Below are 12,173 nucleotides of genomic sequence, written 5' to 3'. Positions count from 1 at the left end.
TCGCAAACTACCTATTAAAAATATTAACCCCTAATCCGCCATTAACCCACAACGCAATAAACCTAAGCCCTAACCTAATCTAACCTCCCCTAACCTAACCCCCCCCCTAACCTAACCCCCCTAAATAAACTGAAATTAGCTAGTTTACAAAATACTAAAGTTACCATTAAATATAACAAAATTTACACTACTTCTAAAATACAAATAAACTAAGTATAAATTAAAAGGGCAGTCTAATCAAAATTCAGGAGTAGACTGTCCCTTTAAGCAAGAATTACAGAAAATAAAAAAACTAAGATTACAGAAAATAAAAAATAAAATTACAAAATTTTAAATAAATTACACCTAATCCCTATGAAAATAAAAAAGCCCCCCCCAAAATAAAAACACCCCCTAAACTAATCAACTACCAGTAGCCCTTTTTGCAGGGCATTGCCCCAAGATAATCAGCTCTTTTACCTGTAACAAAAAGTACAATACTCCCCCCCAAACATTACAACCCACCACCCACACACCCAACCCTACTCTAAAACCCACCCAATCCCCCCTTAAAAAAACCTAACACTACCCCCTTGAAGATCACCCTACCTTGAGCCGTCTTCACCCAGCCGGGCACAAGTGGACCTCCAGAGGGGCAGAAGTCTTCATCCGATCCGGCCTGAAGAATAACATCAAGTCTGGCAGAAGTCTTCCTCTTCTGGCCGGATCGGATGAAGACTTCTGCCCCTCTGGAGGTCCACTTGTGCCCGGCTGGGTGAAGACGGCTCAAGGTAGGGTGATCTTCAAGGGGGTAGTGTTAGGTTTTTTTAAGAGGAGATTGGGTGGGTTTTAGAGTAGGGTTGGGTGTGTGGGTGGTGGGTTGTAATGTTTGGGGGGAGTATTGTACTTTTTTTATACAGGTAAAAGAGCTAATGATCTTGGGGCAATGCCCTGCAAAAAGTCCTTTTAAGGGCTACTGGTAGTTGATTAGATTAGGGGGTGTTTTTATTTTGGGGGCTTTTTTATTTTCATAGGGATTAGGTGTAATTTATTTAAAATTTTGTAATTTTTTTTTTTTTCTGTAATCTTAGTTTTTTTTATTTTCTGTAATTCTTGCTTAAAAGGACAGTCTACTCCTGAATTTTGATTAGACTGCCCCTTTAATTTATACTTAGTTTATTTGTATTTTAGAAGTAGTGTAATTTTTTTTATATTTAATGGTAACTTTAGTATTTTGTAAATTAGCTAATTTTAGTTTATTTAGGGGGGGGGTTAGGTTAGGGGGGGTTAGGTTAGGGCTTAGGTTTATTGCGTTGTGGGCTATGGCGGTTTAGGGGTTAATAGACTTTCTTAGTTATTGCGGTGGGGGATTGCGGTTGACAGGTAGATAGACATTGCGCATGCGTTAGGTGTTAGTTTATTTTTGCAGCCATTTTCGGGAGTTACGGTGCTCCCATATTCAGCGCAAGGCCTGCTACGGCTGCCTTTTATGGCGAGGTAAAAATGGAGTAAGATTTCTCCATTCTCGCCACGTAAGGCCTTGCGCTGGATATTGGATACCGATTTACGACGCGGCCCCATGTTAGCCTATGGGAGTAATAATTGCGAGCGACGGGTGAAATATACGCGTGTAACTTGTATGCTATGCCGTATATGTAAATTCCAAAATCGCGTAAAAACTGGCGGCGGAGGATTTTGCGGGCGACGCTGCATATGTAATGGAGGCCTTGGCTTGAAATAGTGCAATTAAAGTATTTACAAAAACATAATTTATGTAAGAACTTATCTGATAAATTCATTTCTTTCATATTAGCAAGAGTCCATGAGCTAGTGACGTATGGGATATACATTCCTACCAGGAGGGGCAAAGTTTCCCAAACCTCAAAATGCCTATAAATACACCCCTCACCACACCCACAAATCAGTTTAACGTATAGCCAAGAAGTGGGGTGATAAGAAAAAAGTGCGAAAGCATAAAAAATAAGGAATTGGAATAATTGTGCTTTATACAAAAAAATCATAACCACCACAAAAAAGGGTGGGCCTCATGGACTCTTGCTAATATGAAAGAAATGAATTTATCAGGTAAGTTCTTACATAAATTATGTTTTCTTTCATGTAATTAGCAAGAGTCCATGAGCTAGTGACGTATGGGATAATGACTACCCAAGATGTGGATCTTCCACGCAAGAGTCACTAGAGAGGGAGGGATAAAATAAAGACAGCCAATTCCGCTGAAAAAAGTTTAAATCTTATAATGAAAAAAACTGAAATTATAAGCAGAAGAATCAAACTGAAACAGCTGCCTGAAGTACTTTTCTACCAAAAACTGCTTCAGAAGAAGAAAATACATCAAAATAGTAGAATTTAGTAAAAGTATGCAAAGAAGACCAAGTGGCTGCTTTGCAAATCTGATCAACTGAAGCTTCATTCCTAAACGCCCAGGAAGTAGAAACTGACCTAGTAGAATGAGCTGTAATCCTTTAAGGCGGAGTTTTACCCGACTCGACATAAGCATGATGAATCAAAGATTTTAACCAAGATACCAAAGAAATGGCAGAAGCCTTCTGACCTTTCCTAGAACCGGAAAAGATAACAAATAGACTAGAAGTCTTTCGGAAATCCTTAGTAGCTTCAACATAATATTTCAAAGCTCTAACTACATCCAAAGAATGCAACGACTTTTCCTTAGAATTCTTAGGATTAGGACACAATGAAGGAACCACAATTTCTCTACTAATGTTGTTAGAATTCACAACCTTAGGTAAAAATTTAAAAGAAGTTCGCAACACCGCCTTATCCTGATGAAAAATCAGAAAAGGAGACTCACAAGAAAGAGCAGATAATTCAGAAACTCTTCTAGCAGAAGACATGGCCAAAAGAAACAAAACTTTCCAAGAAAGTAATTTAATGTCCAGCGAATGCATAGGTTCAAACGGAGGAGCTTGAAGAGCCCCCAGAACCAAATTCAAACTCCAAGGAGGAGAAATTGACTTAATAACAGGTTTTAGCTTGTACAAAACAATGAATATCAGGAAGACTAGCAATCTTTCTGTGAAAAAGAACAGAAAGAGCAGAGATTTGTCCTTTCAAGGAACTTGCAGACAAACCTTTATCCAAACCATCCTGAAGAAACTGTAAAATTCTAGGAATTCTAAAAGAATGCCAAGAAAAATTATGAGAAAAACACCAAGAAATGTAAATCTTCCAGACTCGATAATATATCTTCCTAGATACAGTTTTACGAGCCTGTAACATAGTATTAATCACAGAGTCAGAGAAACCTCTATGACTGAGAATCAAGCGTTCAATCTCCATACCTTCAAATTTAAGGATTTGAGATCCTGATGGAAAAAAGGACCTTGCAATAGAAGGTCTGGTCTTAACGGAAGAGTCCACGGTTGGCAAGTGGCCATCCAGACAAGATCCGCATACCAAAACCTGTGAGGCCATGCTGGAGCCACCAGTAGAACAAACGAGCACTCCTTTAGAATCTTGGAAATCACTCTTGGAAGAAGAACTAGAGGCGGAAAGATATAGGCAGGATGATACTTCCAAGGAAGTGACAATGCATCCACTGCCTCCGCTTGAGGATCCCTGGATCTGGACAGATACCTGGGAAGCTTCTTGTTTAGATGAGAAGCCATCAGATCTATTTCTGGAAGTCCCCACATTTGAACAATCTGAAGAAATACCTCTGGGTGAAGAGACCATTCGCCCGGATGTAACGTTTGGCGACTGAGATAATCCGCTTCCCAATTGTCTATACCTGGGATATGAACCGCAGAAATTAGACAGGAGCTGGATTCCGCCCATACCAGTATTCGAGATACTTCTTTCATAGCCAGAGGACTGTGAGTCCCTCCTTGATGATTGACATATGCCACGGTTGTGACATTGTCCGTCTGAAAACAAATGAACGACTCTCTCTTTAGAAGAGGCCATGACTGAAGAGCTCTGAAAATTGCACGGAGTTCCAAAATGTTGATTGGTAATCTCCCTTCCTGAGAATCCCAAACCCCTTGTGCTGTCAGAGACCCCCAAACAGCTCCCCAACCTGTCAGACTTGCATCTGTTGAAATCACAGTCCAGGTCGGAAGAACAAAAGAAGCCCCCTGAACTAAACGATGGTGGTCTGTCCACCACGTCAGAGAGTGTCGTACAATCGGTTTTAAAGATATTAATTGAGATATCTTTGTATAATCTCTGCACCACTGGTTCAGCATACAGAGCTGAAGAGGTCGCATGTGAAAACGAGCAAAGGGGATCGCGTCCGATGCAGCAGTCATAAGACCTAGAATTTCCATGCATAAGGCTACCGAAGGGAATGATTGAGACTGAAGGTTTTGACAAGCTGAAACCAATTTTAGACGTCTCTTGTCTGTCAGAGACAGAGACATGGACACTGAATCTATCTGGAAACCTAAAAAGGTTACCCTTGTCTGAGGAATCAATGAACGTTTTGGTAAATTGATCCTCCAACCATGTTCTCGAAGAAACAATACAAGTCGATTTGTATGAGATTCTGCTAAATGTGAAGACTGAGCAAGTACCAAGATATCGTCCAAATAAGGAAATACCACAATACCCTGTTCTCTGATTACAGAGAGAAGGGCACCGAGAACCTTTGTAAAAATCCTTGGAGCTGTTGCTAGGCCAAACGGCAGAGCCACAAACTGGTAATACTTGTCTATGAAAGAGAATCTCAGAAACTGATAGTGATCTGGATGAATCGGAATATGCAGATATGCATCCTGTAAATCTATTGTGGACATATAATGCCCTTGCTGAACAAAAGGCAGAATAGTCCTTATAGTTACCATTTTGAATGTTGGTATCCTTACATAATGATTCAATATTTTTAAATCCAGAACTGGTCTGAAGGAATTCTCCTTCTTTGGTACAATGAAAATATTTGAGTAAAACCCCAGCCCCTGTTCCAGAACTGGAACTGGCACAATTACTCCAGCCAACTCTAGATCTGAAACACATTTCAGAAATGCTTGAGCCTTCACTGGATTTACTGGGACACGGGAAAGAAAAAATCTTCTTGCAGGAGGCCTTATCTTGAAGCCTATTCTGTACCCTTGTGAAACAATGTTCCGAATCCAAAGATTGTGAATCGAATTGATCCAAATTTCTTTGAAAAATCGTAATCTGCCCCCTACCAGCTGAGCTGGAATGAGGGCCGCACCTTCATGTTGACTTGGGAGCTGGCTTTGGCTTTCTAAAAGGTTTGGATTTATTCCAGACTGGAGATGGTTTCCAAACTGATACTGCTCCTGTAGGGGAAGGATCAGGCTTTTGTTCCTTATTGTGACGAAAGGAACGAAAACGATTAGTAGACCTAAATTTACCTTTAGATTTTTTATCCTGTGGTAAAAAAGTTCCTTTCCCCCCAGTAACAGTTGAAATAATAGAATCCAACTGTGAACTAAATAATTTATTACCCTGTAAAGAAAGGGAAAGCAAAGTTGACTTAGAAGACATATCAGCATTCCAAGTTTTAAGCCATAAAGCTCTTCTAGCTAAAATAGCTAGAGACATATACCTGACATCAACCCTAATGATATCAAAGATGGCATCACAAATAAAATTATTAGCATGTTGAAGAAGATTAACAATGCTATGAGAATTATGATCTGTTACTTGTTGCGCTAAAGCTTCCAACCAAAAAGTTGAAGCTGCAGCAACATCCGCTAAAGATATAGCAGGTCTAAGAAGATTACCTGAACATAAGTATGCTTTTCTTAGAAAGGATTCAATTTTCCTATCTAAAGGATCCTTAAAGGAAGTACTATCTGCCGTAGGAATAGTAGTACGTTTAGCAAGAGTCGAGATAGCCCCATCAACCTTAGGGATTTTGTCCCAAAACTCTAATCTGTCAGATGGCACAGGATATAAATGCTTAAAACGTTTAGAAGGAGTGAATGAATTACCCAAATTATTCCATTCCCTGGAAATTACTTCAGAAATAGCATCAGGGACAGGAAAAACTTCTGGAATAACTACAGGAGATTTAAAAACCTTATTTAAATGTTTAGATTTAGTATCAAGAGGACCTCTATCTCTAATGCAATTAAGACTTCTTTAAGCAAAGAATGAATAAATTCCATTTTGAATAAATATGAAGATTTATCAGCATCAACCTCTGAAACTGAATCCTCTGAACCAGAGGAAACATTATCAGAATCAGAATGATGATGTTCATTTAAAAATTCATCTGAAAAATGAGAAGTTTTAAAAGACCTTTTACGCTTACTAGAAGGAGGAATAACAGACATAGCCTTCTTAATGGATTTAGAAACAAAATCTCTTATGTTAACAGGAACACTCTGAGTATTAGATGTTGATGGAACAACAACAGGTAATGTAATATTACTAAAGGAAATATTATCTGCATTAACAAGTTTGTCATGACATTCATTACAAACAACAGCTGGAGGAACAGATACCACAAGTTTACAGCAAATACACTTAACTTTGGTAGATCCAACATCAGGCAGCGATTTTCCAGAAGTATCTTCTGATTCAGGGTCAATCTGAGACATCTTGCAATATGTAATAGAAAAAACAACATATAAAGCAAAATTGATCAAATTCCTTAAATGACAGTTTCAGGAATGGGAAAAATGCCAGTGAACAAGCTTCTAGCAACCAGAAGCAAATAAACAATGAGACTTAAATAATGTGGAGACAATAATGACGCCCATATTTTTTAGCGCCAAAAAAGACGCCCACATTATTTGGCGCCTAAATGCTTTTAGTGCCAAAAATGACGTCACATCCGGTAACGCCGACACTTTTGGCGCAAAAACGTCAAAAAATGACGCAACTTCCGGTGACAAGAACGACGCCGGAAATAACAAAGAATTTTTTGCGCCAAAAAAGTCCGCGCCAAAAATGACGCAATAAAATGAAGCATTTTCAGCCCCCGCGAGCCTAACAGCCCACAGGGAAAAAAGTCAAATTTTAAGGTAAGAAAAAAATTGATTATTCAAATGCATTATCCCAAATAATGAAACTGACTGTCTGAAATAAGGAATATTGAACATCCTGAATCAAGGCAAATAAATGTTTAAACACAAATATTTAGAACTTTATTTAAAAGTGCCCAACCATAGCTTAGAGTGTCACAAAAATAAGACTTACTTACCCCAGGACACTCATCTACATGTAGTAGAAAGCCAAACCAGTACTGAAACGAGAATCAGTAGAGGTAATGGTATATATAAGAGTATATCGTCGATCTGAAAAGGGAGGTAAGAGATGAATCTCTACGACCGATAACAGAGAACCTATGAAATAGACCCCGTAGAAGGAGATCATTGAATTCAAATAGGCAATACTCTCTTCACATCCCTCTGACATTCACTGCACGCTGAGAGGAAAACCGGGCTCCAAACAGCTGCGGAGCGCATATCAACGTAGAATCTAGCACAAACTTACTTCACCACCTCCACAGGAGGCAAAGTTTGTAAAACTGATTTGTGGGTGTGGTGAGGGGTGTATTTATAGGCATTTTGAGGTTTGGGAAACTTTGCCCCTCCTGGTAGGAATGTATATCCCATACGTCACTAGCTCATGGACTCTTGCTAATTACATGAAAGAAAAGAAAATCTTAAAAAAATTTTTTCTCATATTTCATTATTTTCTTCCCTTTACCTGTCTCTTTGTAGTACTTTTCCTAATTCCTTCAGATCGACTTACATCAATGTTTGTCTTCCTCCCCTCCATCTTCTTTTTCTTTTAAAATTAAATATGAAATATTTTTCATTCTAATAATTTTCCCGCGCACAAAGCCACCTGAATTCCAGTAATTGTCATCCAGCAGATCAGCCATAACCCACCAGTATTATAGTAATTGCCAGTAACATCAGTCATGGTTAGCTTTCTGATATAAACTTAATTTATGACTACAATGTCTGTCCATGATCATAAGTAGTTTTGAATAATTCCTAACTGGGGAGGTAACTTGAAAGTCTTGTGGTTCTTTTAAACATAATTCTTTTTTTCCCACTTTCTGCCTCTCTGTTTCCAGCTAAAAAGTTGACACTCACCCTTCATCTGCCATAGCGCTGCGGAATCTGTTGGCACTCTACAAATAACTGATAATAATTTAGAAGTATTCTCTCACTTCTGTCATTCAGTTAGTTAATTCCAAAAAATAATTCTTAAAAATGTGTAAATATATACATAATGTAAACTTAGCTATGGTTATACTACTACTAGTTATGTACAGTATGTGTGTGTATATATATATATATATATATATATATATATATACACACACACACACACACACATTATAGAGGTTTGTACCTTTTAAAAAAAATCATGTTAGTGGTCCACAGGATTCAAAATTGTGTTTAGTGGTCCCTGAGGACCGAAAGGTTGCGACCCCTGCATTAGAAGACCCAGTCGCAAGCTTTTCAAACACATTTGTGGAACAATAAGAACCCTATGTGACAATTCTAGGGGGCCGATTTATCATCGGTCTGTCCGACATGATCCGCTCAGCATTTCTCATTGCACAAGCAGTTCTGGTGAACAGCTTGTGCAATGCCACCCCTTGCAGATTTGCAGCCAATCGGCCGCTAGCAGGGGGTTTCAATCAGCCCGATCATATACGATCGGACGGATTGAAGACAGCAGCCTCAGAGCAAGCCGACCAGTTATGGAGCAGCAGGCTTTATGCTTTATAACTTCTGTTTCCGGCGAGTCTGACGGTTCTGGCTATTTGTATTTTAGTTTTAGATTAGGGGGTTTTTTTATTTGGGGAGAGCTTTTTTTGGGGTGTATTTTGTTAGGTGTAATGTTTTTTTATTTTTGATAATTATGTTTATTGTTATTTTTTGTAATTAGATTTTTTGTGTGTAATTGTAATGTTTTTTATTTTATATAATTAGATTTAACTTAGGGGGTGTTAGGTTAGGGGGCTTAGTGATTAGTTAAATTATTTGCGTTGTGGGTGGTTTGCGGTTTAGGTGTTAATAGTATAATTAGGTAGTTGGCATTGTAGGATTTGGTGGTTTAGGGGTTAATATTTTTTAATATTTTTTTAGTTGGCGGGGGGGTTTTGTGGTTTAAGGGTTAGGTTTTTTTTGTTAATACTTTGTGGTTGTGGGGGTTTCATGGTTTAAGGGTTAGGTAGTTTATTTGAATTTAGTTTTATTTTTATTTTTTTATACTTTGTGCAGGCCGTGGGCGCCAAGCCAGATTTACCGCACGGCTATTGGCTAAGAGGTGAAAATGTCACCTCTTAGCAAAAAAATTTTTAGCTGTGGGCTGCCGTAGCAGCTAAGAACGGCGATCAATTGAAACAAATAAAGGAGCTTTCTACGTGAAGTATTTTATACTTCATGAATGAAAGTCCCCTTTATTTGTTTCAATAGTCAATCTTAGTGTTTGTAAAAAACTGAACAGGTTTCACAGCTGTATTTAGACATTATTTGACTGTCTCATTTTCAAATTAAATCTTGTGAGTTGCTCATGTAAGGTTATTTTAACTTATTTTAATGAGATTGAACTTTTTTCCTTTGTAGAACAAGACGGTGGTGAATCTTCTCTTTGCAGCCTACAGTGGTGATGTCTCTGCACTCAGAAGGTGAGAAATTACTTTCCTAAATAAAAACAACTTTTTAAATAGATATTCATAAGGAACATAAAGGGACATGAAACCCATTTTTTTTTCTTTCATGATTCAGAAAGAGCATGCAATTTTAAACAACTTTCCCTTTTACTTCTATTATTTAATTTGCTTCCTTCTTTTGTTATCCTTTGCTTAAAGGTTTATCTAGGTGAGCTCAGAAGCAGCAAATAACCTAGGTTCTAGCTGCTGATTGGTGGCTGCGTATATATTCTCATTGGCTCACCCATGTGTTCAGTTAGAAACCAGTAGTGCATTGCTGCTCCTTCAAAAAATGATACCAAGAGAATGAAGCAAATATGATAATAAAAGTAAATGGGAAAGTTGTTTAAAATTTTATGTTCTATCTAAATCATGAAATAATTTTTTTGGGTTTCAATTCCCTTAAATGAAAAAAGCTTGCTTAGTGCATGCAAACATTTTCTATACTTTGACCTGGGGGCTTGCATATTATCTGTGCTCCATAGTGATGCAGACACACACATCTTGCTATGAAAATGCAGCATGGTTGAATATAAATTCCATACCCTCACAACCATCTAAGACAAGTATTATTATTTTATTATTAGCAGTTATTTCCACAGTGCAGTCTTCAGGATGAGCCTAAGGGGTAGATTTATCAAGCAGCGGCTGCTGCAATCTACCCCCAATGTCTCCAGATCGCTGGAAACAAGAGTTATGAAGCAGCGGTCGTAAGACCGCTGCTCCTTAACTCATTCACCATCTCTGAGGTGGTGGACTGCAATTATCCCAATCAGATACAATCGGGATGATTGACAACCCCTGCTAGCAGCCGATTGGCCGGGAATGTGCATTGGGGCGGTATTGTACAAGGATTTGACTAGACAGAGCATGCTGTCGGCATTTAGTGATGTCGGGCGGATCATGTCTGTCCGACATTTAATAAATATACCCCATGTCTCTATGGTGTCATTAGATACAAATGGGATCCAGATGGCTGTTCCTCCTCATTAGATCAGTAACTCTGCTCAGAATGGGAGGTCTTACAAAAGGCTATGCCCCAGGACATGGAAATGCCCATAATAACAAAAAACAATGGCGTAATAGGGATTAACTGTATTTATTGTGAATAACTTACAGCATTCACTTTCACTTTGCCAAAAAGTCCACAAACCCATCATCTCTCTTCTCTTACATTGTCTAGCTACTGTTACCTCCTCATATTACGAGCGCAGTCAAACACTAATCACTTGAAATTGGACCACTAACTTTAAAGGGACAGGAAACCCCAAAAATGTAATTCATGATCCAGATAGAACATACAATTTACTTTCAAATTTACTTTTTTTATTATCGAATATGCTTCACATATAGTTAGCCAATCACAAGAGACAAATGTATGCAGACACCGATCACCAGCTAGCTCCCCCTAGTGTAAGATATGTGCATATTCATTTTCAGCAATGGATAGCATGAGAACAAAGCACATATTGAAATAGAAGTGATTTCAAAAGTGTCTTAAAATGACATCAGAGATGATGGTAGTAAGAATCTATTTAATGTGGCTTTTACTTTGTTTCATTTTTATCATTTGGATGCTCAGTAAATATTGTTTTAACTTTACTTGACTGACTACCAGACAAACCTTTTGCCTTCATATATTGTCTGTCTCCTATTTTGGTCTAAATGTATGGCAGGAGCCCAAAGGCTGAGAAACACAGCTATCTCACCACAGTGGTATATTTTGCCCAGTTCTAACAAGGCAGAAGATTTGAGGAGGTGGCAGATTGTCAGGTGCCTTCCACAGATATGAATGTATTATTTATTTAAGGGGCATAAACTGGTTCTCTTATGTGTATGAAAATGAAAGAAAAGAGCAATTCCAGTATGTCTATGTTTATATTGATAACGGATGGAAATCGTAGGTTGTATTCAAGACAGTAACATTAATTACATTTTTCAAAATAACAAAATTGTAATACATTAAAATACCCATTTTTTAGATGTCACTAATACCAAAATTGAGTTTAAAGGGACATGAAACTTATTTTTTTTCTTACATGATTCAGATAGAGCGTGCAATTCTAAACAACTTTCTAATTTACTTCTATTATCTCTTGTTCTTTAGTATTTTGTTAAAAAGCAGGGACGTACACATGGAACCAGCCCATTTCTGAAGAACTATTTGGCAGCAGTTTTACAAGAATGTTATCCATTTACAGAAACACTAGAGGGCAGCACTATTTCCTGCCATGTAGTGCTTCAGGTGCCTACCTAGGTATCTCTTCAACACAGAATATCATGGGAAAGAAACAACTTTTGATAACAGAAGTAAATTGAAAACCTTTTTTTTTTTAAATGGTTTGCTCTTTCTGAATCACGAAAGAAAATGTGTGGGTTTCCTATCCCTATAATGTCGCTTCAGTAGAGCCTGCAACTAATCCTGCTCCTGTTAACTCTCCTTCATATTCCCCTATTATAGGACCAGAACTAAAACACCAAGGGCTAGGTTACAAGTGGAACGTACTCGATAGCACAGGGTGCGTTATCTTTTGCACAACAAATAACGCACAATTTGGTATTA

At 38.1% G+C, this 12,173-nt stretch overlaps 1 protein-coding gene across 1 annotated transcript in view; it reads left to right on the top strand.

Moving 5' to 3' along the window:
• The window catches only part of GLS2 (glutaminase 2), a 187,725-nt gene that overhangs the window by 164,083 nt on the left and 11,469 nt on the right, over positions 1–12,173 (top strand). Inside the window, exon 15 of the mRNA XM_053708140.1 lies at positions 9,525–9,586. Coding sequence (XP_053564115.1) covers positions 9,525–9,586 — 62 coding nt within the window. The remainder of the gene's footprint in view (positions 1–9,524; positions 9,587–12,173) is intronic.

The sequence above is a fragment of the Bombina bombina genome, chromosome 3, assembly GCF_027579735.1.
Source record: "Bombina bombina isolate aBomBom1 chromosome 3, aBomBom1.pri, whole genome shotgun sequence".
In the NCBI taxonomy this organism is placed as follows: domain Eukaryota; kingdom Metazoa; phylum Chordata; class Amphibia; order Anura; family Bombinatoridae; genus Bombina; species Bombina bombina.
This window is presented reverse-complemented; position numbering and strand designations above follow the sequence as displayed.